This window comes from Leptonychotes weddellii, chromosome 6 (assembly GCF_054177405.1).
Source record: "Leptonychotes weddellii isolate Sample4059 chromosome 6, ASM5417740v2, whole genome shotgun sequence".
In the NCBI taxonomy this organism is placed as follows: Eukaryota; Metazoa; Chordata; class Mammalia; order Carnivora; family Phocidae; genus Leptonychotes; species Leptonychotes weddellii.
Genome location: NC_138374.1, coordinates 131201135 through 131221312, shown reverse-complemented (window position 1 = coordinate 131221312; position 20178 = coordinate 131201135). Strand labels below are relative to the sequence as shown.

General features: G+C 48.0%; 1 protein-coding gene across 2 annotated transcripts in view; it reads left to right on the top strand.

The window, feature by feature from the left end:
• Positions 1 to 20178, top strand: part of PBX1 (PBX homeobox 1) — a 260589-nt gene that overhangs the window by 193674 nt on the left and 46737 nt on the right. For both annotated transcript variants that reach the window (XM_081825228.1, XM_081825229.1), the window contains 2 exons: positions 8563 to 8807; positions 14744 to 14934. In XM_081825228.1, the coding sequence (XP_081681354.1) occupies positions 8563 to 8807; positions 14744 to 14934 (436 nt within the window). The remainder of the gene's footprint in view (positions 1 to 8562; positions 8808 to 14743; positions 14935 to 20178) is intronic.

Genomic DNA, 20178 nt, shown 5'->3' with positions numbered 1-20178 from the left:
ACCCCAGGCTACAGGACGTTCTCATCTTAAGGCAGGAGAATATTGAGACAGTTCTCTCACTTTCTCAGTGGTCACCTCTTCTAGAAACTACCGTTGTAGAGAGAAGCTTGCATCTCCGGGGAACGAACCACAGGCCACCAACCAGTAGCTTCCCGTTTTTCATGCTTTCTATGTACAGCTTGGGAGGAAACCCATTTCTCAAGTCATGGATGACCACGTGTGGGGCAGGCCTCACAGACTAAACTCTCCCCTCACACCGCCAAGCATAGCTGCCTGAGGCCGAAACCTCAGGGTGAGGTCACGTCCTCCTCCCAGCTTCGGCAGCAACTCTTTAGGCAAAGGGGTTCCCCGAGAAGCAGTCCAGGCTTGAGCTATTAAGGACCAAAGCCCCTCGCCCAGGTGGCCGGCACCCATCCAGAAAGGCAGGAGCCTGCTGCCCGGCACATGAGCCTCCCTTCTGCCAGTTGGCCCAGGGAGGCTCGGCGTGCCAAGCAGGGGACGTGTGAATGGGATTGGTGCCCAAGCGTCGCTGGAGAAGGAGAGAATGCATGTGACCGGAGCCGCCGAAGCCTTAAGCCCAGAGGAGAGAGATGACAAGAAAGGCATGATGTGTTTCTCTAAAGAAAACCCGAAAACATAAACCAAAAAAACAAACAAACTTTAAAATCATCTCAAGAGTGTCATATAATTTTATTTTCACCCCCACCCGAAACCCTCACAAAAGGCTCTGCACATTTGGTGGCTGTTGGCTACATGTGAAGAGAGTGAGGGCATCTCATTTTCTTTTGAAGCCCAGCACTGTGCCTGGCACCATGGGAAATGCTCAGTAAGTATTTGTGGGACGATGTACTTGAGGAATCTCAAAATCTTGCTGCTGATTGACTCATGCCCTTATGTCCCCTTGCTTGGCCTACCTGCCTAACAACCCAAAAGGAAAGGTGAAAGGCCTCCAGGACATCTTATTTTCATAGTTCAATCCATGGTGGCCCTTAAAGAGACCCCAGACTTGGGGTCCTGCCTTCAAGCCCCCGAGCTTCTGAAGGGCTGAGACCCGGACAGCACGGAGTCCCAGCATGGTTTCCAACACCTGAAGATTTCAGGAGCTTGGATTTCTCATCCGACAAGCCGGCCCCAGGCCAACTGCAGTGTCAGGCATCAGCACCGGGGCCTGGAGGGTCTTAACCTCCCCTGGCTGCTGTTTCCCCGTGCTAACCAGAAGCACTGACCCGTAGCCCTTCTGGTCTAGAACATGCAGGGCATTGAATTGTTCATCCTTTCCATTTGTTTGACAGACAAACTCTTAAAGACACACAAAAATAAACTTTTCTGGGGCGCCTGGGTGGCTCAGTCGGTTAAGTGTCTGCCTTTGGCTCAGGTCATGGTTCCAGGGTCCTGGGATCAAGCCCCGCATCGGGCTCCCTGCTCAGCGGGAAGCCTGCTTCTCCCTCTCTCTCTGTCCCTCTCCCCACCTGTTCTCTCTCTCTCTCTCTCTCAAATAAATAAATAAAATCTTTTTTTAAAAATAGGCTTTTCCATGAAACCAACAAGGGGTTAAGAATTAGGAGTGAAGAGCGTCGGGATGCACTAGCCTGAGCCTCAAGCCACTCACGAGACCGCGGTCCCCCCTTTGGTGTCGAAGAATCAAATTATGTCATAGTCGTTTCTCAGCACGAGCTGAAGAGTTTCTGGTTTGTGGGTGTGTTTGGGCTTGTGGGAAACAGAAAGAACCTGGAGGAAGGGGAAGAAGGTGTGTGTCGGAGAGTTTTTGGGTGCCAGCCACCTACCCTGGCAACTTTCTGCGCCCACCACAGGCCTCAAGGCTGTTGGCATCCTTTGTGAGAGGGCCCAGAGGAGGATAACCCATGGGCTTCATGAAGCCAGAGCCCGTGGCCGGTTCTTCTTGGAAATCCCAGCACCCACCTGGTTCCTGGCACCTGACAGGTGCTTGGTCAGTAATGTACGCGGTCTGAGCATTCCTCAGAGGGCTCACTGGTGGTCAGCATCCTGTGTACGGCCCCCTCCCTGGGGGCTGCTGTCAGGCCTTCCAAGAATTCTTCCCGGGTACCGGTAGGTCACGCGCCAAACTCTCCACAGCACCCGGAGCCTTCACCATGGAGAATGTTGGCTTTCTGGGGACGCCCCCAGGCTATGGGTCCTGCGTAGATTTGCCTGTTTGGAATTGTCAGATATGAAAAGGCCGATTTTTGAGGTGGGTATGACAGAGGTGGCAGAGGAGAAGGCCTTCTATCCAGTAAAGCGTGCTGGCCAGGGTCCAGCCTGTCACTGGCCTCTAGGGGAAGGGGCTCACGGGGACCCGCTGCCTCCCTAAGGTGAGGTCGAGGGCTTTGGGTCACACCATCCCCATCTTTCCCTCCTTCACTCTTTTTACATATTAAGAAATGCTTGAATAGGCGCTTAGTGCCGGAGGCTCCGGGAGGCCACCTGGGGAATCCACAGATGCAGGACAGGTCCTCACCGCCTTTCAGGAGCTCACAGCCTTGCTGGCAGCCTGGCAGGTGTGACCTGAGGTGTTCTGAGATGCCCCGTGGCTGCGGTGTAGACAGTGCGGGTTCTGGTGGCTCCGAGGTGAGGGAGTTCATCTGGGGCTGTTACTAGGTTAGGTTTCAGGGAGGAGAGTGCTGAGCTGAGATCTGAAATAGGATAGGACTGTGGTAAGTGGATTTCTGTGGCTGAGAGGGAAGAGGGCACTCTGTCACGCGGCCCAGTGGCTCAAACTGTTCTGGGGCCATTGGCAGAAAGAGGTAACTGAAGAGGATCCGAGTTGGAGGAATGTAAAGAAACTAAGAAGTCAGTGAAAGACCTTCCTCCCTTCCCTACCTCATCTCTTGTCTTCTCGTCTTCTGTGCATCGAAAGACATTGTGTGTGTGCGCACACACCACCCCCTCCCCCGCATCGATGTCACATCCACTTAGCCACCCTTTGTGAAAGAATCAGAACCCTAATGTTGTCAGGAGTAAAGTGTCTAAGACCTATATTCTAGTCTTGGCTGTGTCCCATTTGCTTTGATGGGGAAAGTTACTTTGTTGTTACCTTGCCTTTGTCATCTTGAATCATCTGCTATCAAGTTTGGCCTTCATGTTTTATAAGGTGATACAGTTCAGTGCATGCAAATACTTTATGAACAAATGAAAGGGGTGACTGTGATGTTTTCAGGAGGCAAGGAATTGCCTGTATTTCTAAAAAGGCAGGCACAATGTATTTGCATCCCACACTTTTCTCCAAAGCTCTGACCCACTGGGAGACGGCAGAGAAGTCTTGGGGTGAGGCCGGGAGAGTTCCTCTCTCCTGACTGTTCTCCAGGTCATGGGTCGTGAAGACTAGCCCATGGACAGTAGAACACCCTGCGTGGGGGTTAAGTCTCCTGCCTTCCAGTCAAGCAAAGACATTGGCCAGAGAGTGTGAGGGCATCCACCCTGGGGAGACCACCTCGTGCTCTTTCTCAAACCACCTGTCTGTCTCTATTCTCTCTCTCTATCTACCCCCCCACACCCCTCTTGTCTCTATCTCTACAAATATTTCTGTCCCTCAGCCCACCTTTGGGTCCCTGGACTACTGTCCAAGTCTGAAGACAACCCTCTCTCTAGATCTGCCCTCCTCCCCCCACGCCTGCCCCCCAGTGGAAGTTGCATCTAAGCAGGGACATCTTGCCCACTGCTAACCTGGGGACTGGAAACCGCCGGACCCTTCCTAGGAAGCAGCACCCGTCCTCGGTGAAGAAAGAGTGCCCTCTAGTGGGCCTTGGCTGGAGCTGCTCGGGGTCCGTGTTGTTCAGGCAAAGACAAAACAAGCAGCCCACAGCCCTCCTGCCAAGATCTTGAATATGCCTTTGGGTTTGGTTTGTTTTTCTCCTTCTCTGAAGAGAAATAAAGAAAGAAGAAACAGCAGGAGACCAGTTGTGAGAGCAGCTCCGACAGGGCTGTGACCGTCTCCTTATCTTGGGAGTTTGACCAAAGAATTAACACACACACACACACACACACACACACACACACACACCCCTACCGGCCATGGCAGCCAGGTGGATGTGACAGCAGATGCTTTTCAAAGGGCTGTGACAGTTTCTACATAAATCACTCACCTGCCTTGACTGGCCTCAGACACGAGGGGGTAGATCTGTGAGGAGTAGACTCCTCCTTTGACAGTCATCACCAGAAGGGTTAAGCACCTCGTTGGGCAACCCCTCTGAATAGCGAGCCCACTGCACCTGATTACGTTCTCTGGCAGCGGACGTGTCCAGACCCGACTCCCGACTGCTAAGACCCTGTGCACACGGGCTAAACCGGGGACTTGGCCCTTTAAAACCTGGCTCAGGAGAAGCTGCTGGACTGGGGAGCCGGGGGAGGGGAGAGCGCAGGGCGCCCGTCAAGGAAGCAGAAACCTGATCACTTGTGATGGTTGCTGGATTAGGTAACAGCTCCGCTGGTTGAAATTGGATCTTGGAGGATGAGTGTTAACATCTCTGGTGTCCTGGCGAAAGGTTCATTTGAGTCTTGCATGGTGCCACAGAGATAAAAAGGAGCTTTTAAATAATCATTTTGTCTCCTACACACCAGAGTGCTGGCTTCAAGCAGTAAATAGGTAGCATCAGTTCTGCTTAGACCTATCACCCTTTTCATTTACTTATTTAATGTCGGAGGGATTTTTTTTTTTAAATGACTCGCCGAACAGTTTCCGTATCCATGAATCCCAACACCCGTTTTTATAATGGTTCACACGGATTATCCTTCTGGGTGGAAATGAAGTGCAGGCAGTTTATTGGTCCATCCATGCCTCCTGCAAGTGCACAGACACAGCCCAAGGCCATCAGAACCAGAATCTTCTATGTGAAGTAGACGATGTTCTCGTTTATACTGTTTATATAGTTCCTGTATGTATACGGACACTATATATATATCCCATATATACATGTTATATGTACACGTTACATATGTATGTGGACACACATTATGTATATACATTGTATATACACACACATTATATACGTACACATGATATATATCACGTGTATATATATTATAAATGGCGGGGGATTCTGACACATACTCTGAATTTTTTTCTTTTCATAATGATTTCAGTATAATTTAAAGAGTGTAATTTGAAGAGGACTGCTTCTCCCCCACCCCCACCCCCCATCTTTATGTTCTTTTCTTTTCATCGGATCTCTGGTTTGGGACCCATTTATGTGTCCTGAACTCTGAGTATAAATGCAAGCAATGTATACGTTAAGGTGCATTGAATTCTATCATACCAATTTCTTATTAGCCACATTTGGAAACCAATTTTATTAAATCTTATTAAATCTAAATTTCTTTTTGAAGAGTATTTGTTTACAGGATTCATAAAATGATATAAAAGCTAAGTGGAGTGCTAACACTCGCACTATTTTTTTTTTCTCCTCGACTAAATGTATCCTTTATACCTGGGCGGGGGGAGAAGAGTCCGTGTAGGTGAGTGCTTTGCGCTGTGTGACTGTCCTAAAGTTTCCTTGGTGGTGAGGGGCCTGCAGTGATACCTTTCAGCATCCTTTGCTAGTCTTAGCAATTTTCTTCCTTATTTTATTTAAAACCAGTTAGATTTCAAGCCCAGCAAAATGTTACTTAGGTAGGTGTGCAGAGTTTGTGTGGATAGTCTGTGCATCCCACTGATTGTTGAAAAGGAAATGTTGAGCAGAGGTGTAGGTGAACTGTGTGGGTCTGGAAGGGGGAAATATTCTCAGAAGTAAATATCGGTGGTAGTAACCTGCCCATGGTTACCCGCCTAGTACCTGGAGGGAACTGGGACCAGCACTGTGGTGTGTGGATGCCTATCTCTGCTTCTCCTACTTCTCTCAGAATGAATGGAACTTTGCTGGAGGAATAAGTTGGCGGAGTGAGCGGGGCAGTCCTGGGTACACGGGCTGAGGATCCTTGCCATCATCTGGGGCGGACAGGTTGTAGGCTAGCCCTAGGGGGGCAAGTCCTGAGCATTAGGATGACATTGCTCTCTTTCTCTTTGCTACCTTTGTTGAGACCAGAAATTAATATAAGATCTTTCACGTGCATGACAGATTGGTTATGGAAGGACCAGGAGGACCCACTAGGAGGCATTACCACTGTCAGCTTTGGAGACTGCTCTCCTAGAGTCTTTGGCCTCTTCTGGAGGCCAAAGAGAGATTCAGTAGAGTGGGTTGGAGAGTAGGATTTTGCACAATTTATTTAATGACCAATCTAAAGTGGAACAATTACATTTGTTTATTAAGAATAGCCCGGAGGTGAATCTTTTAAATGGCCCATAAATGTTTTTGTTGATAAAGCAATTAAAACCTGCTAAATGAAATTCAGTAGAGAAACCCCCATAAGACCCCACACACAAATGCTATCACCTGTAGAGGTGAGGAATTCTGGGCTCCACCGCCAGGTGCTCAGGTGGTCCCATTCTTTTCTGCACTTTTAGGGACTGGAAAGGTCTCTAATTCAGGAAATGGGTAGAGCGTTGAATTATTTTCTTAAGGAAATCTCTGTGAGTGGCGATAGGTTCTTCAGAGGACTTCGGAGGTTTGGGTAAATGAATCCAAGGCACAGAATAACAGGACTGAATGTTATTCAAAGGCCAGTCCAAGGGGCAATGTCCCAATTCGTCTCCTGGAACTACAAAAGAAGGATTTCACTGGAAAGATGCCCACAACACAAACCTCCACAAGGCCGTCACTGATATGGCGATTTTATTTTCGTGCAGCAAAATATCCCAGACTCAGGTGTGAGAGGAGAGGAGCCTGAGTCCAGAGGTGTTCAGGGTTTGTGTACAGAGGAGGGCTTCCTTCTTTCCTCCCCAGCTAGCCACCCTCCCCGAATCTGCCCTACCCTTCTCTATCCTCACTTCACTGCTTTTCTCCCCGGTGCCTTTAAACCTCTGCTCCTTGCTGCCACTCCTGAGCCACGTGGCTCAGCGGGCCATTTGACTGTCTCCTGTTTCATGAAAGCCATACTGCAGGGTTCCATGCAGCACAGGACTTGGGATTGCCTTCTGAACACCGCTCGAGGTTGGTTCTTGTCGTGCCTGACAGAAGCCAGGAGCATGTGGTTATGCTGGTATTATACGTGATGGGATGCCCCGAACATCTCTGCGTCCCTCGTATCGAGCTCATAGCCACCTTCCCGGTTCCCCCCCCCACCCCCCGCCCACCCCGGGGCTGTCCTGCTAGGGCTCAGGAGACAACTAGAACAGGCACCACCTCCCGGGGCTCCCCAGATGCACCCCACCTGGAAGCAGCTCTTGATTCTCTGATTGTTCCAGCACTCATGTATGCATCAGGCCACAAAGTGCCTGTCATGGCCCCAACCCCATCCATGGCTCCTTCTCCTCTGCCTGGAATCACTTCCCTCCTTTCCTACCTTACCCCCAAATTTTTTTCACTTTTTTTTTAATTGAAAATTCTTCTCATGTTCCCTCTCAACAAAGGCTTGACTGCTGACAGCTAAACTGGGTTTAGATGAGTGATTTATTTTATGGCAGGTTGTAAGACGGTAGTAAAAGGAGACTGCCTAGCTCTTCTGCTGATTTTACTAAAACACTTGATCTCTTTCAGTCCCAACCCCCTCCCCCCACCCAAATGGCCATGGTGTTTTAATAAAAAGCAGCCCTTTCATTGATCTGAGCCTCCTCCATCCTATCTGGTTTCTCTGAATGCCTGAAACAGCTTGTCCAATGGGCCTCCCCCTGGTTTCCAACAGGACAGTCGTCACCTGGAATGAAGAGATCTCAGTGTCCAGAGAGAAACATACCTACTTGAGGGCCAGTCTGTCTTCCTGCTGTTTTATTTTCTTATTTTATTTTATTTTTTCTTGAAGAATAATTGACATATATCTTCTTGCTGTTTTAAACTTCTGTACTCTCCCTGCTGGTCTTGGGGAAAGGTCTCAAGATTCTAGTCCAAAACGACTGGATTTATGTGGCTTAGGTTATTTTGGAATTGAAAATTTAGGCCGATCAAATAGTATAAAGTCAATGAGTGTAAAACCGCAAATTCACAAAATCTAAAATTAGAGACGAAGAAGGAACTGTCTTGCCTTGAATTAAAAATTTGGCAGTTTGGGGATGAACGTGAAAATTGTCTTCCGCTATAATTAATTTTTTGTACTTCTGAAATTTCTTGTGGTAACATCTACATGGACACGAGTTATCATTTTACCCGTTTTTCAGTGCCCAGGATACAGTTCAGCGACGTTAAATGCACTCACCATCCCTCTTGCCTTTGGGAAACTCTGTCCCCATGAAACACTGACTCCCAGCCCCCGCCCCGCTCCCCTCTACTTTCTGCCTCCATGAATTGGACCGTTCTGGGTAGCTCTCATAAGTGGAGCATCATTCTGGAACAAAGCAAGCCTCTCCTTGCGTTCTCTCCCCCTCCTGGTCCCCCTGGCCTGGTCCTTTGCCCCTTCTGCACCTGCCACGTTGCAAGCACCTTGGTGATTCGCTGTACCGGTACGACATTGCTTTTCGGCTTTCTTCACTTGCTTGCGTGGGGTGCCATTGACCCTCCCCTCTGCTGTGTCCCCCTGCAGTCTTGAGTATCCGGGGAGCCCAGGAGGAGGAGCCGACAGACCCCCAGCTGATGCGACTGGACAACATGCTGCTGGCCGAGGGGGTGGCGGGCCCCGAGAAGGGTGGTGGCTCAGCAGCAGCAGCAGCGGCAGCAGCAGCTTCGGGGGGCGCGGGCTCCGACAACTCAGTGGAGCACTCTGACTACAGAGCCAAGCTGTCCCAGATCAGACAGATCTACCACACGGAGCTGGAGAAGTACGAGCAGGTAACCGCGGCCATGGGGGCGTCGGGCACCCCGGCCCTTTAGGAGGGAGGGTGAAGAGCCATGGGCCTCGGGGGGTTGCAGAGCCCCAAGGGCCAGCCTCTGCATTTCTGCACCGAGCCCCTGGCCGGACTGGAGGCCGCCGAGTCCTCAGTGTCCCCTGTTAAAAACCCAGGCAGACTGGCCGTAAAGGCATTTTAAAAACTTAAGTTGTAAGTGATGATCTCAGGAAACGTTAATAGTCAATATAAGAAATGTTCAAGTGGGGGCTCTGGAATATTTGCCCATGGCCTGTAGCCCAGGTCTCATGGGGTAAAAGAGGTCATTAGCCGTCACCACCTGACCTGCAGGGAGGTTGGTTGACTCGTACGGCCTTCTTTTGTTCCTTATTGTGGAAGATTCCTCATCTTCCCGGTACTCATGGAACCCGGTGGGAAAAGATACTAAAACTTGGCCTTAAAGTCACTTGCTGTACCCAGATTCAGCTCAAGTGAGAATCAAACATGTTCATTTGATATATGATACGGAATGCGATGCTCACCTCCCTCCATAAGAAGAGTAGAGAAGGGCTCAGGGAACCCCTGTCGTCAACAAAGTTGGATTCTAATCCTGACACTCTACCGATGGTCTGCGGGGCACAGTGGTCCACATAGTCTTACCCAAAAGCTGGTGATGTATGGCAAAGAGCTGTAGATTTGGAGTCAGGGATATCACAGGACCATAAAAACCGTATGAAGAAGAGCATAAGGAAGGCTTTAAATTACAAAGCAGTATATAAATATAAGGTACTCTAATTATAACAGAGCTGCTCTCTCCAAGAGGCCCTCCCCCTCCACACACATACACACACGCACACGGGACTTTACATATCAGTTCTACTTCCTCGGGTCTGTATGAGCAATACTCCTTTAATAGGAGTCCCTTATATCAGCCTTTCTTCCATCAATAGGTGACAGATATGTTTGTTACCACCTTGTTGGATGCAACATTATCCTGAAGTTCTACAGTTAACTTACTTTCCTTGAATTCTTAGCTTTCTGGTTTCCTATTCTTTTTTAAGAGTCACAAAAGAAGAGGGAGAAAAAGCAAAGGCAGAAGACCCTCTCTAGTCCACTTACGACTGTCTAGATAGAAGGCAAATGCAAACCTAATAGAAAATTTAAATTTTAAAATAGAAATGGGTATTTTAAAATTTAAAGTGAAGAGAGTTTCATTATCTCACTCCTATCTACCTTCGAAATGGATTTCTACCAAGTCCCTTCTTTTATGGCGGGGGCGGATTGCTGTGAAGCTTGCAGCCAAGCATGGTGCAACTCAACCATCAGATAGGCGTAGGGAGGGTTTGAGGGGAGGAGAATAGCAGCGATCTTATAGTAGAACCTGTGAGTCACTGCCTTTCGCCCTCTCAGGAAAGAGCAAACGTTCTTACCACAGTGTTGGCTCATGTAGACACTTCCTGAGGTCTCAGGGGATGCTGAGCCCAGAGAGCTGGCTGATCCCTGAAGTTTTTGTAACCTGATCCATCACGTTAGAGTTCAGTCAGCCCTAACTTATGGGATAGCTTGGGAAGACAGAGGGGGACATTTCCTATAAAGGTTCCTAGCTGGCCTCTTGAGTTCTCCCTACTCAGTGCTGCTCCTACCTTACCTTCAAGACTAAGCCTAGACTTGGCATCCAGGTTAACTCACCACACTCCAGGGGTACAAGAAGAGCCCAGAGTGTGGCCTTCCCCTCCACCCCCCCCATTAAACCCTTAACTGGGATGGATGTTAGCCTGGTAGCTGCTGAAAACTGGCTCTGTTCTTAGCTCAGGTTGTCAGCAACGTAGAAGAACTGACTGCTAACTTCTGCCAATTGCACTTGTTGCTCAAGGTCATTTTGTGGTTGGGTACCCAGGACAGGCATGGTCAGCCTCTCCATTTTGACACAGGTGAGGAGATGGAGATCAGAGGGCTTACGTTGTGTATGTGGGTCACACGTCCAGTGAGGGACAGGGGTGGCCCTGGAATCCAGTTTCTGACACTTAGTCCAAGGGCTCTTATTGGAACACCACCTGACTAGTTGCACTCCATACAGAGAGAGTGTGGACTTGTGTAGGCAGTTAAGGAGTCAGCTTGTCTTCTGTTACTTCCGTGGACGAGAGAGTCTAGGGGTAATAATATTCTCCTTCAGAAACTTCTCATGGCTATCTACCTGCTTTAAATAATAAAGAGGTTGGAAACCAGAAACTTAAGGAAAAACTCCCATAAGTACAGAACAAATTACATTAAGTGGGGGGGGGGGGGCTTAGTCGTCTGTATCTCTTATTCTTAAAAATACCCAAAAAAATCATTTCCTTAGTTATATGGACACTTTCTGGGTAAGAACTGAATCCTATTTAATACACTTTGGGCACTTCATAATTTATTAGTGTTAGTTATATTGTTAATTATAGTAAATAATGGACTGTAGGGAAATTAGGCCATTAAGATCCTAGCTAGTACGTCTGGGAGATAGATCTTCTTCATTTTTCTGTGACCGTTCCTTGTGGGAGCTTTTTTAAGATCAGAAAACCTCAGGGGCACCTGGGTACTCAGTCGGCTAAGCATCCGACTCTTGAATTCGGCTCAGGTCATGAGATCGAGCCCTGCACCAGGTTTCATGCTAGTGGAGAGTCTGCTTGAGATTCTCTCCCCCTGCCCCTCCCCCCCCACTCAAGCTCTCTCTTTCTCTCTCTCTAAAAATAAATAAATGAAATCTTTAAAAAATAAAATCAGGATACCTTAGTAAAGTAAAAACGTTGCTCTCTACTTTACTAGTTGGATGAATGAAGTTGCCAAATTGGCTATTAATGGTTCACTCTGTTATTTTTCTTCATTTTAAAACATTTTTAGTATGGTGGTGATAGGTAACTAGACCATCAATTAGCTTTCTGCTAATTAGGTATCATGGCCCTCCTCAACCCCATCCCTTAAAAAAAAAAAAAAAAAGAACCACCTATCTGAATCAGCCATTGTTTCACCCTGAGGTTATTAAATAAAGAAAGCTTCTAGAGATTTTCATTAGAAAGAAAGGAAAGAAATTATTTTATTACAGTAAAGGGTGTTGGTAAAGCGCTTTTCCAGCAGATCATGGAGGTAGTAAGGTATTTAAGAGCTGGTATCTTCTAATAGATAAAACCGTGATGTCAGAAGGCTAAATTTTGTTCCAAGTGTCATTTAAAAAACGGCTGCTCTTGTGGCTTTGCAGGGTTCTCCAGCTTTGATAAGTAATGCTGCTGGGGCCTGGGTGAGGCTAAATCTGTAGGGCTGAACCGGGCCGGGTTAGTTGGTTCATGGCTAGGGGAATCCTAAATCCCAGTTACGTTCTTTGCTGAGATTGGCACCAAATCCAGTTTGAAGGAGGAAGGGAAGAAGACGGGCTAACCAGAGAAAATGACTGCCTTTATGACTGTCCACAGCAGAGGCTCTCCACCCCCTGCCCTCCTCTCCCATCTCAGAAATTCCAGCCTGTGAGGGTTCCCTTTAATTAGCAGTTGTCACCCCAATTATCCCCATCACTGTCGTATTGGGAACGCCTGACCTAACAGAGGCAGCCTGGCTTCCACAGCCGCAAGCTTGTGGGACCTGAGGAGGACGTGGTGTGGGTCGTTCCTGGAAAAACCTGGATCGTTATGTCCTGTCTGAAATGGACTTGGAACTGGTCTCCACTCTCTGTTGTGTGTTCCTGAGCAACTGTTCAGCAGCTGCCTTGTTCCCACCTCAGCAGTGGGTGAAAAGACCCTACTGTCTGTTTATGGCAGAGCAGAAAGGGCTCCAGGATAAAATGTCTTGAATAAACATCAGATATTGTGAGTATTTTTATTCCCTGTGATGACGCACGTTATTATTAGCCCAGCACTGGGGCTTCCCAGCGGAGAGGAGTGCACTTGACAATGCCCCCTCTCATCCAGCCCCTCCCCTGTTGGAGCCCCCACCAGGTGAGGAGGTTGCAGGCCAGCGAGGGGCCGCATTTGCCCACGGAGCTGGTCGGGATGCTTGCTCTGTGCCTAACTCTGCACTCCCCACCCCGTGGCCTCTTAGAATCTACTCGATGCCACGTCTTATGTCCTTCCCTTTGTTTACAAGTGGGGGGGGGTGGGTCGGCAGGGAAGAAGCTTATCATACAGATCTGGTGTTGATATAGAAATTTTCTTGGTGGAGAGCAGAATGCTAGATGGACCTGATCTCTGGGTTTATCTTCAGCATGGGCCTGCGGAGGAGAAAGAAGGTAATCATGACCCTGTTTCTTTTTACCAAGAGGGAAGCTGGTGCCGGATATATCCTTACACGGCCAGACACGCACCCAGTAACTCCTCTGACCCTTACCATACCCTTTGAGGTGGGTGCTGCCCCCCATGTTTCACAAATAAGGAAGACAAGTCCCAGAGAGGTTAGGTAACTGTCCAAGATCCCACAGCAAAGTGAGTCCCAGAGACAGCGTCTGTATGCAGGCCGTCCAGGCCCCTCTTGCCCACTCTACTGTGTCCGTGACACAATTCGCTTCATTCGCAGGTCGCTGTACAAGACCATGGCGGCTGCTGGCCTTGCTCAGGGGTAGGAATGATTGAACCCAATCCCTCCGACGTATAAAATGAGGCACCGAGTGGCGAAAGGCTTTGCCTAGACACTCATGGAGGCGGGCTCGAAGACCAGGGCTCCCAGTCCCCAGTGTAGACGCAGCCCGGTGGATGTGTCTGCCGAGGTATCTTCGGCCGACCAACCTCGAAGGATTTCTTAGAGAAATGAGGAGTGAATGCGTCATTGTTCCTGCATTCTTGACAGATAGGAGAGGCTTTGTGCTGTAAATGCAGTGTTATTGTTAATGAGTGTGTTTCTGGTGTTGATATTAAGTTGGAGCCCTTTGAGTCCCTAGTTCTTCGACTGTCAAAGACCATCTTGCCTGTTCCGTTACAAATCTAATATAGTCTTATAACATTACTGTAGGTTAGCCCGTGAATAGATATTTCCATTTGTGGGCTCCACTAAGGAAAGCAGACTTCAAATGTTAAGTAATAGTCACCACAAGGAAGGCCAGTGGTGTGCACAGGAGCAAGTTTGGGTTCTGGGAAAGGACAGAAGTCCCCAGCTTGCAATAAGAAGTGTTCAGGTCCTGGCTCGACTGCTCCCTTTTTGCCGTGGGCCTTAGGAAAAAGGCCCTCCTCTGCCTGGGCCACAGTTTACGCACCTGGAAAATAAGGAGGGGGGCAAAGCGATCTTTAACCTCACCCACCTCCGGAGCTGATGGTATGTGGGTCTAACTGGAGAGGTTTCCTTTCTGCAGGGATGGCTCCTGAATTCTCTCCATCATGTGTTGATCCTATTTCTACAAGGCCTCTGAGGACAGATTCCAACTTGTGTTGTGGATATAGTGGGTCTTCAGGAGGCCAGCAGAGGAGGGAATTCTGGTAATAAAACTGAAAGGAGAAATAGGTGGATGAGAAATCTTCCCGAAGAATTAGCTTTTAATTTCATGATTCCGTCTTTTGGGCTGTTGACACATCCCAAAACTGGACATGTGGAGGTTCTAATATATCAGAGATAATGAGCAAGGTAGAAGTTTGTGCCGTATCTGACCCCAAACTCTCTTCAGCTGTTAACATTGGGGTAAAGGGTCGTGGGGTGTATTTTATACTAGGATTCATGGTCCCAACCTTTCACTGTATTAAAATACATGAAAACAAAATGATTAAGATTTCTCTTTACCCTTTAGAAAAATCTCAATCGTGGCCAAAGTTAGAGTCAAACAGGATGAAAGGTATTTCTAGGCCAGTCATTTATTTTATCCCTCTGATGTGACAAAACCCCCACAGACTAGCTGAGTTGTCTCCACGTGTACGAGTCTCTAGAAAAGTCCACGCGGCCCTCCGTCTAGGCCCGGACCCTCCACACGCGCCGGTGTTTACTGTCCTGCCGTTCCAGGCATGCAACGAGTTTACCACCCACGTGATGAACCTCCTGCGGGAGCAGAGCCGGACCAGGCCCATCTCCCCAAAGGAGATCGAGCGGATGGTCAGCATCATTCACCGCAAGTTCAGCTCCATCCAGATGCAGCTCAAGCAGAGCACATGCGAGGCCGTCATGATCCTACGCTCCCGGTTTCTGGATGCGCGGTGAGTCACCGACAGGGCCACCTGTCCCCTGGGGGGATCCCGGATGCAGGGTTGGGACCCACACCTGGCCCTCTCTAAAAGCTGCATTTTCACCATGTCAAAGGCCCAGCGGAATGGCAGCCTGCAGAAGCTTCTGGGGTCTGGGGAGGGAGGCTGCCAAGACTCCATAAGCCAATGGTTTTGGACAGCTCCAAATAGGAAACCGTGTGATGAGAGAGGATGCTTTCTCTTACCCCTGCTGCTTAATCTGAGTGAGAAGCAGGGATGACTGAGGTGGGTGAGAGCAAGGACAGCATTTTCATCCCGCTCAGTACCCCTTTTACAGGTGTGTCTTGTAGCTCTGGGCTGGGGTGGGCTCACTGGATGCCACCGTGACCCACGTTCTCCAGAAAGATGGTGCAACTTGAGAGCTGTGATCTTTTCTGCATTACAGACAGGTAGAGAGTGCACTGAGTTCAGCTCAACAAATATTTGTAAGTAGATCGCCATGTGGCATCCTCTGAGCTAAGTTTCCGGAGCACAAAGACAAATAGGACCTGGTCCCACGGGTCTGGAGGAGCAACGGCTGGTCTGCTATGTGCCCAATTTTCAATCAGGGTTTGATGTTTTCCATCTGGCATTGCTACCCGTGACCTCACTTGTGAGTTCACAGAATTCAGTCGAAGAAACCCTGGATAGAAAGGTCCTCGGGACACCTGAGTGGCTCAGTCAGTTGAGCATCTGCCTTCTGCTCAGGTCATGATCCCAGGGTCCTGGGATCGAGTCCTGTGTCGGGCTCCTTGCTCAGCGGGGAGCCTGCTTCACCCTCTCCTTCTGCCCCTCCTCCCAGTCATGCCTTTTCTCTCTCTCTCTGACAAATAAATAAAATTTTAAAAAAAAAAGAAAGAGACGTCCTCTTAAAAAAAAGATAAAAACTGAGAACAGAGAACCAGTAATCAGTTCTTGGCCCATACTCTCTAGACCAGTGGATTTATCCAGATCCTTCTGGTTTCTTTAATTTTTGATACACAGCCTGCAAGATGGTGGTAATCCTATCTTTCATATACTCGAGAGGAAGGTTTTGATCATTGATCTAGCAGACATGTTTTCAGGGTGTGGGCATCCTTCGCGATCGACAGCCCTCAGATTAGCCAGCTTCTATAAATGCAGGTCACCATTCATTACTTCAATTCCTAAAAATCATCCCAGGCTATAATTTCAGTTAGTAGAACTTAACGTGTATCAGAGTCCTGTGCCATTTCATGATCTACAGTTTTGTCCCTTTACAATGAGATGGAAAGATTCACTGCTCCTTGATTAAGTTGTTCACCCCCGAACTCATGCATTATTCAGCTCACTTACCTGTATTTCTCTCTGTTCACAACTGTGGTTATTGCAGTCCACAGACCTCTTTAAAACTCTCTAGCATCTCCTAAACTCCCTTTTATTCAGTGTGTTTTGGGTCACATGGAATATGAGTTGAGAGTACCAGCTAGCGAGATGCATCTCTGGGCCACCAGAATTCTATAGGGTAAGTCAAGAGAAAGTTCACACAAAGAGTTTTATCCAGCTGGGCATGGTGGTGGGGGAGGTGGTAAGGAGGCAGAGTCTCCCTGAAGCAGGGCCCCCATGCATCTCCCTTGCCTCGTGACCTGCTGCCAACCTGGCTTCCTGAAAGCAGTTGAGTGCAAGTGGCTGGTGGCCTCTGTCCAGGTCCTGTGCCCGTTCGGCCGCCACCACCCCTCTGCGTGTGTTGCTTCCATTCTCATGGAAACTCCCCTAGTTAAAATTCTGGAGTTGGTATTTGTGTGGGCAGATATTGAAAAAGAGAAAAGTCGGGCCCAGACTGGATTCTCGTCCAGAGAGAACCCGGGGAGAAGGGAGAGGCGGAAATCCTTGTCTTGTTGGATTTCTGCTCGAGGTAACTGTGCTGTGTGCAGTTGAAGGTCAGGCTCAAAACTGGGCGAGCTTTGTACACGGTTCCTGTCACTTCCACCAGCCTTCGCCTAGGTGGTTCCAGTTGGCATCAGAAGAACAATCACTTACGAGAGGGTCTCTTTCCCACTTCGGCTGCAACCTTTGATTCAGTGCCTCTGAGCCAAGTCTCCGAACTAAAACAGCTCAGCTTCTGTCATTCTTACTAGCACTTATTTTGAGGGTATATTTGGTATTGGTGAAAGCGTATAACTCCAAATGCCAGCCGACGGCTGAGCAAATGGCTTTCCGGGCTCAAAAAAGAAATGTTTACCCAGATCTCGTGATCGGGGTAGTTTCTATCACTGCTTCCGGTGCTGTAGTTGGAGAGCTAGCTAAACAAACCTCAGAAAGAGAAACTGGTGCTGAAAGCCACGTGTATCTGATGGGCAGGGCTTCATCAGTGAAAGATTTGGTGGAAGACAAATGAAATACAAGGAGAGTTTGACTTAGTAACAGCATTAGTCATTGTAATGTCACAGGCATGTGGAGTCGAATGGTGTTACTTTGTTACAAAATACTCCTTGTCTCCGTTTTCTGTTGCCACCTAACAGATTATCGCAAATTTAGCAGCTTAAAACAACACAAAGATATTATTGAACAGTTTCTGTGGTTTAGGCGTCTGGGCACAGTTGAACAGGATCCTCAGCCCTAGTCTCACAAAGCTGTAATCCGGGTGTCGGCAGAGGCCATGATCTCATCGGAGGCTCCAGGGTCCTCTTCCAAGCTCATTCCCGCTGTGGGCAGAATTCAGTTCCTTGTGGTTGTGGGACTGAGGTCCCCAGTTCCCAGAAGCCATTCTCTCCCCCTGGCCAGCTCGCGTCTTCACTGCTCGCTTTGTTCCTGGAAGCCAGCAAGAGAATCTCACCGTTTTAAGGTTTTAACCTAATCTCCCTAAACTAACAGGACGGATATCCTTTCTTTGTCACAACCCCACCCACACTCGGGGGAGGGCGGGGATGCCAGGCTGGAATCTGGTACCTTTTTAGGATTCTGCCTTCCATAGTCCTCAGCTAAGCACTTGGTCCAGGTTTGTCCATTCAAGTCATATCCTTTTCTCTTCCTTACATTGACTTAATTGTGCCAGAAAAAATATCCATCCATCCACCCATTCATTCATTCATTCATTCATTCATTCTACATTTATTATCTCATGCTATGGCCCAAACATTGTGCTATCAAACTTGGTAAAGTTATTGTCAGGACCCTCAACACAGTTTTCTCAGTTGAAAGAGGGAGAGAGAGAGAGAGAATTTACACACACTCTTAATGATTTTCAAGCAATAATTTTAACTTCTGTTCAGTAACATTTTGCTGGAGACAACAATAAGAGGATAAACAGCTGGAAGAACACCTCTGCATTTACCCCCCCGAGAGAGGGATTACGTTAAATGAAGTAGTAAAGTGGAAGGCGGGCAACGAGAGGGAAGGACATGCAGGAAGGTCTGGGCCGACTGGCCTGTATTTAGACTGATTTATCTCGTTGAGTTTTATTCTCTGCCAGATGCTGTGCTAGCCACCAGAATAACTAAGAGGGAAAAAAAACACATATAAATGTGGGTCTTACCTTCAAGGAGCTTATAATCGTGTGGGACAAACAGACACTCTGATGAGTGAACATAAAATGGCATGTTCCTCGTGAAGTACCTCTCCCAGTGCTGCCTGAGCGGGGAGAGGGCAGACAGTTTGGGATCCCAGAGCGAGCAGGGGGTTTGCCAAACAGAAAGACTACCATGGGCAAAGGGAAACAACGCAAGCCACCATCAACAAGCATTACTTCGCTGGAGTGCTTACTATGTGTGAGGCGCTCGGGTTTCAAAGATGAGGGACACGTGGCTCCTTCCCTTGAGGAACTTGTTTAGCTGGGGAGACCTAGGTGAACCTGTGGCAAATGCTGTGGGAGAGAAATACACAGGTTGGTGTGAAGAGGCACGGGAGCACAAAAGTCACGAGTGTCTTTGGGGGCATGGAGAAGCAAGCATATGATGTGGCTAGACAAAATTGTGCAGAGCGTGTTTAGGACTGGGGGAGATGCGGCACTAGGGATAGGACAGGTCCACTAAAGACCCTTAACTGTACCCGTGAAGACTTCAGATTTGTCCTGAGAAACAGAAACCGTGAGAGCTGTTTAAGGAGGGAACGCCGTCATTTAGAGCTTAAGTTCTCAAACTGCACTGCTCGGGTTCAACTTCTGGCAACCTTTGTAAGACGGGCTAAGTGGCCTATCCTCCCTAGGACTCTGGTCTGTAAAATGGGGCTAATCCTATGCACAAGAATTAATAAGATAATATGAAGAAAAAAAAAACTTAGTATAGGGTTGGAATATGGTATTCACACCATAATTCACACAGTACTTCCTTAATATATTAAGGATCACCACATTATATATTATTTATTATTTTATTTATTGTATTTATATTTTATCATTATTATCATTACTATTACTATTATTGTGACATGATCAGATCCATGGTCTGGGAGAATTATTCTAGTGCTTCTCTTGAGGACGAGCTGAATGGGACAGGGGACACAGTAGGACCCCACTGTTAAAGCCCGTGTTCCTCAAACTGGGTGAACACTGAATAAGTATGAAGTGCCTTCCCCATTTTACTTAAATATGCAGGGGAAGATCATTTTCCTTTTAAGATAAACATTGTGTGCATTACAGAATAGACTAAAGCAAGAGGTTTGAGAGACATTTCATGCTTTTGATGGTGTGTGGCAGGGCTGTGAGTTCATGCCTTCCAGAAAGTATTTCTGGAACGCATCGGTCTAGAGTTGCACTGTCTGGTAAGTGGCTATTTGATTTTTAAATTTAAGTTAATGCAAACTGAATTACATTGAAATCAATAAAATTTCAGAATGTACCCCTCCAGTTACACCAGCCACATTCGAGCTGCTCAGTGGCCACAAGCAGGCTCGTGGCTGCTAGACTGGGCAGCAGAGACCTAGAACATTCCCATTATTGCTGAAAGCACCACTGTGCAGCACTAGCCAGACCGTTACATGATAGAGAGTGGCTTCTCTGAACCCATTTCAAAGATAGAGCGACAATAGGCTGGAATAAAAGGGTCGGATTTGAAAGAAGAGAACTGACAGGATTTGCTTTGGGGCCCCTCATCTGATGAAGGTAAGACAGCAGGATGGGTTAAGAACCACCCCTAGGGGTGGGAATGCAAGCTGGTGCAGCCACTCTGGAAAACTGTATGGAGGTTCCTCAAAAAGTTGAAAATAGAGCTACCATATGATCCAGCAATTGCACTACTGGCTATTTACCCCAAAGATACAAAA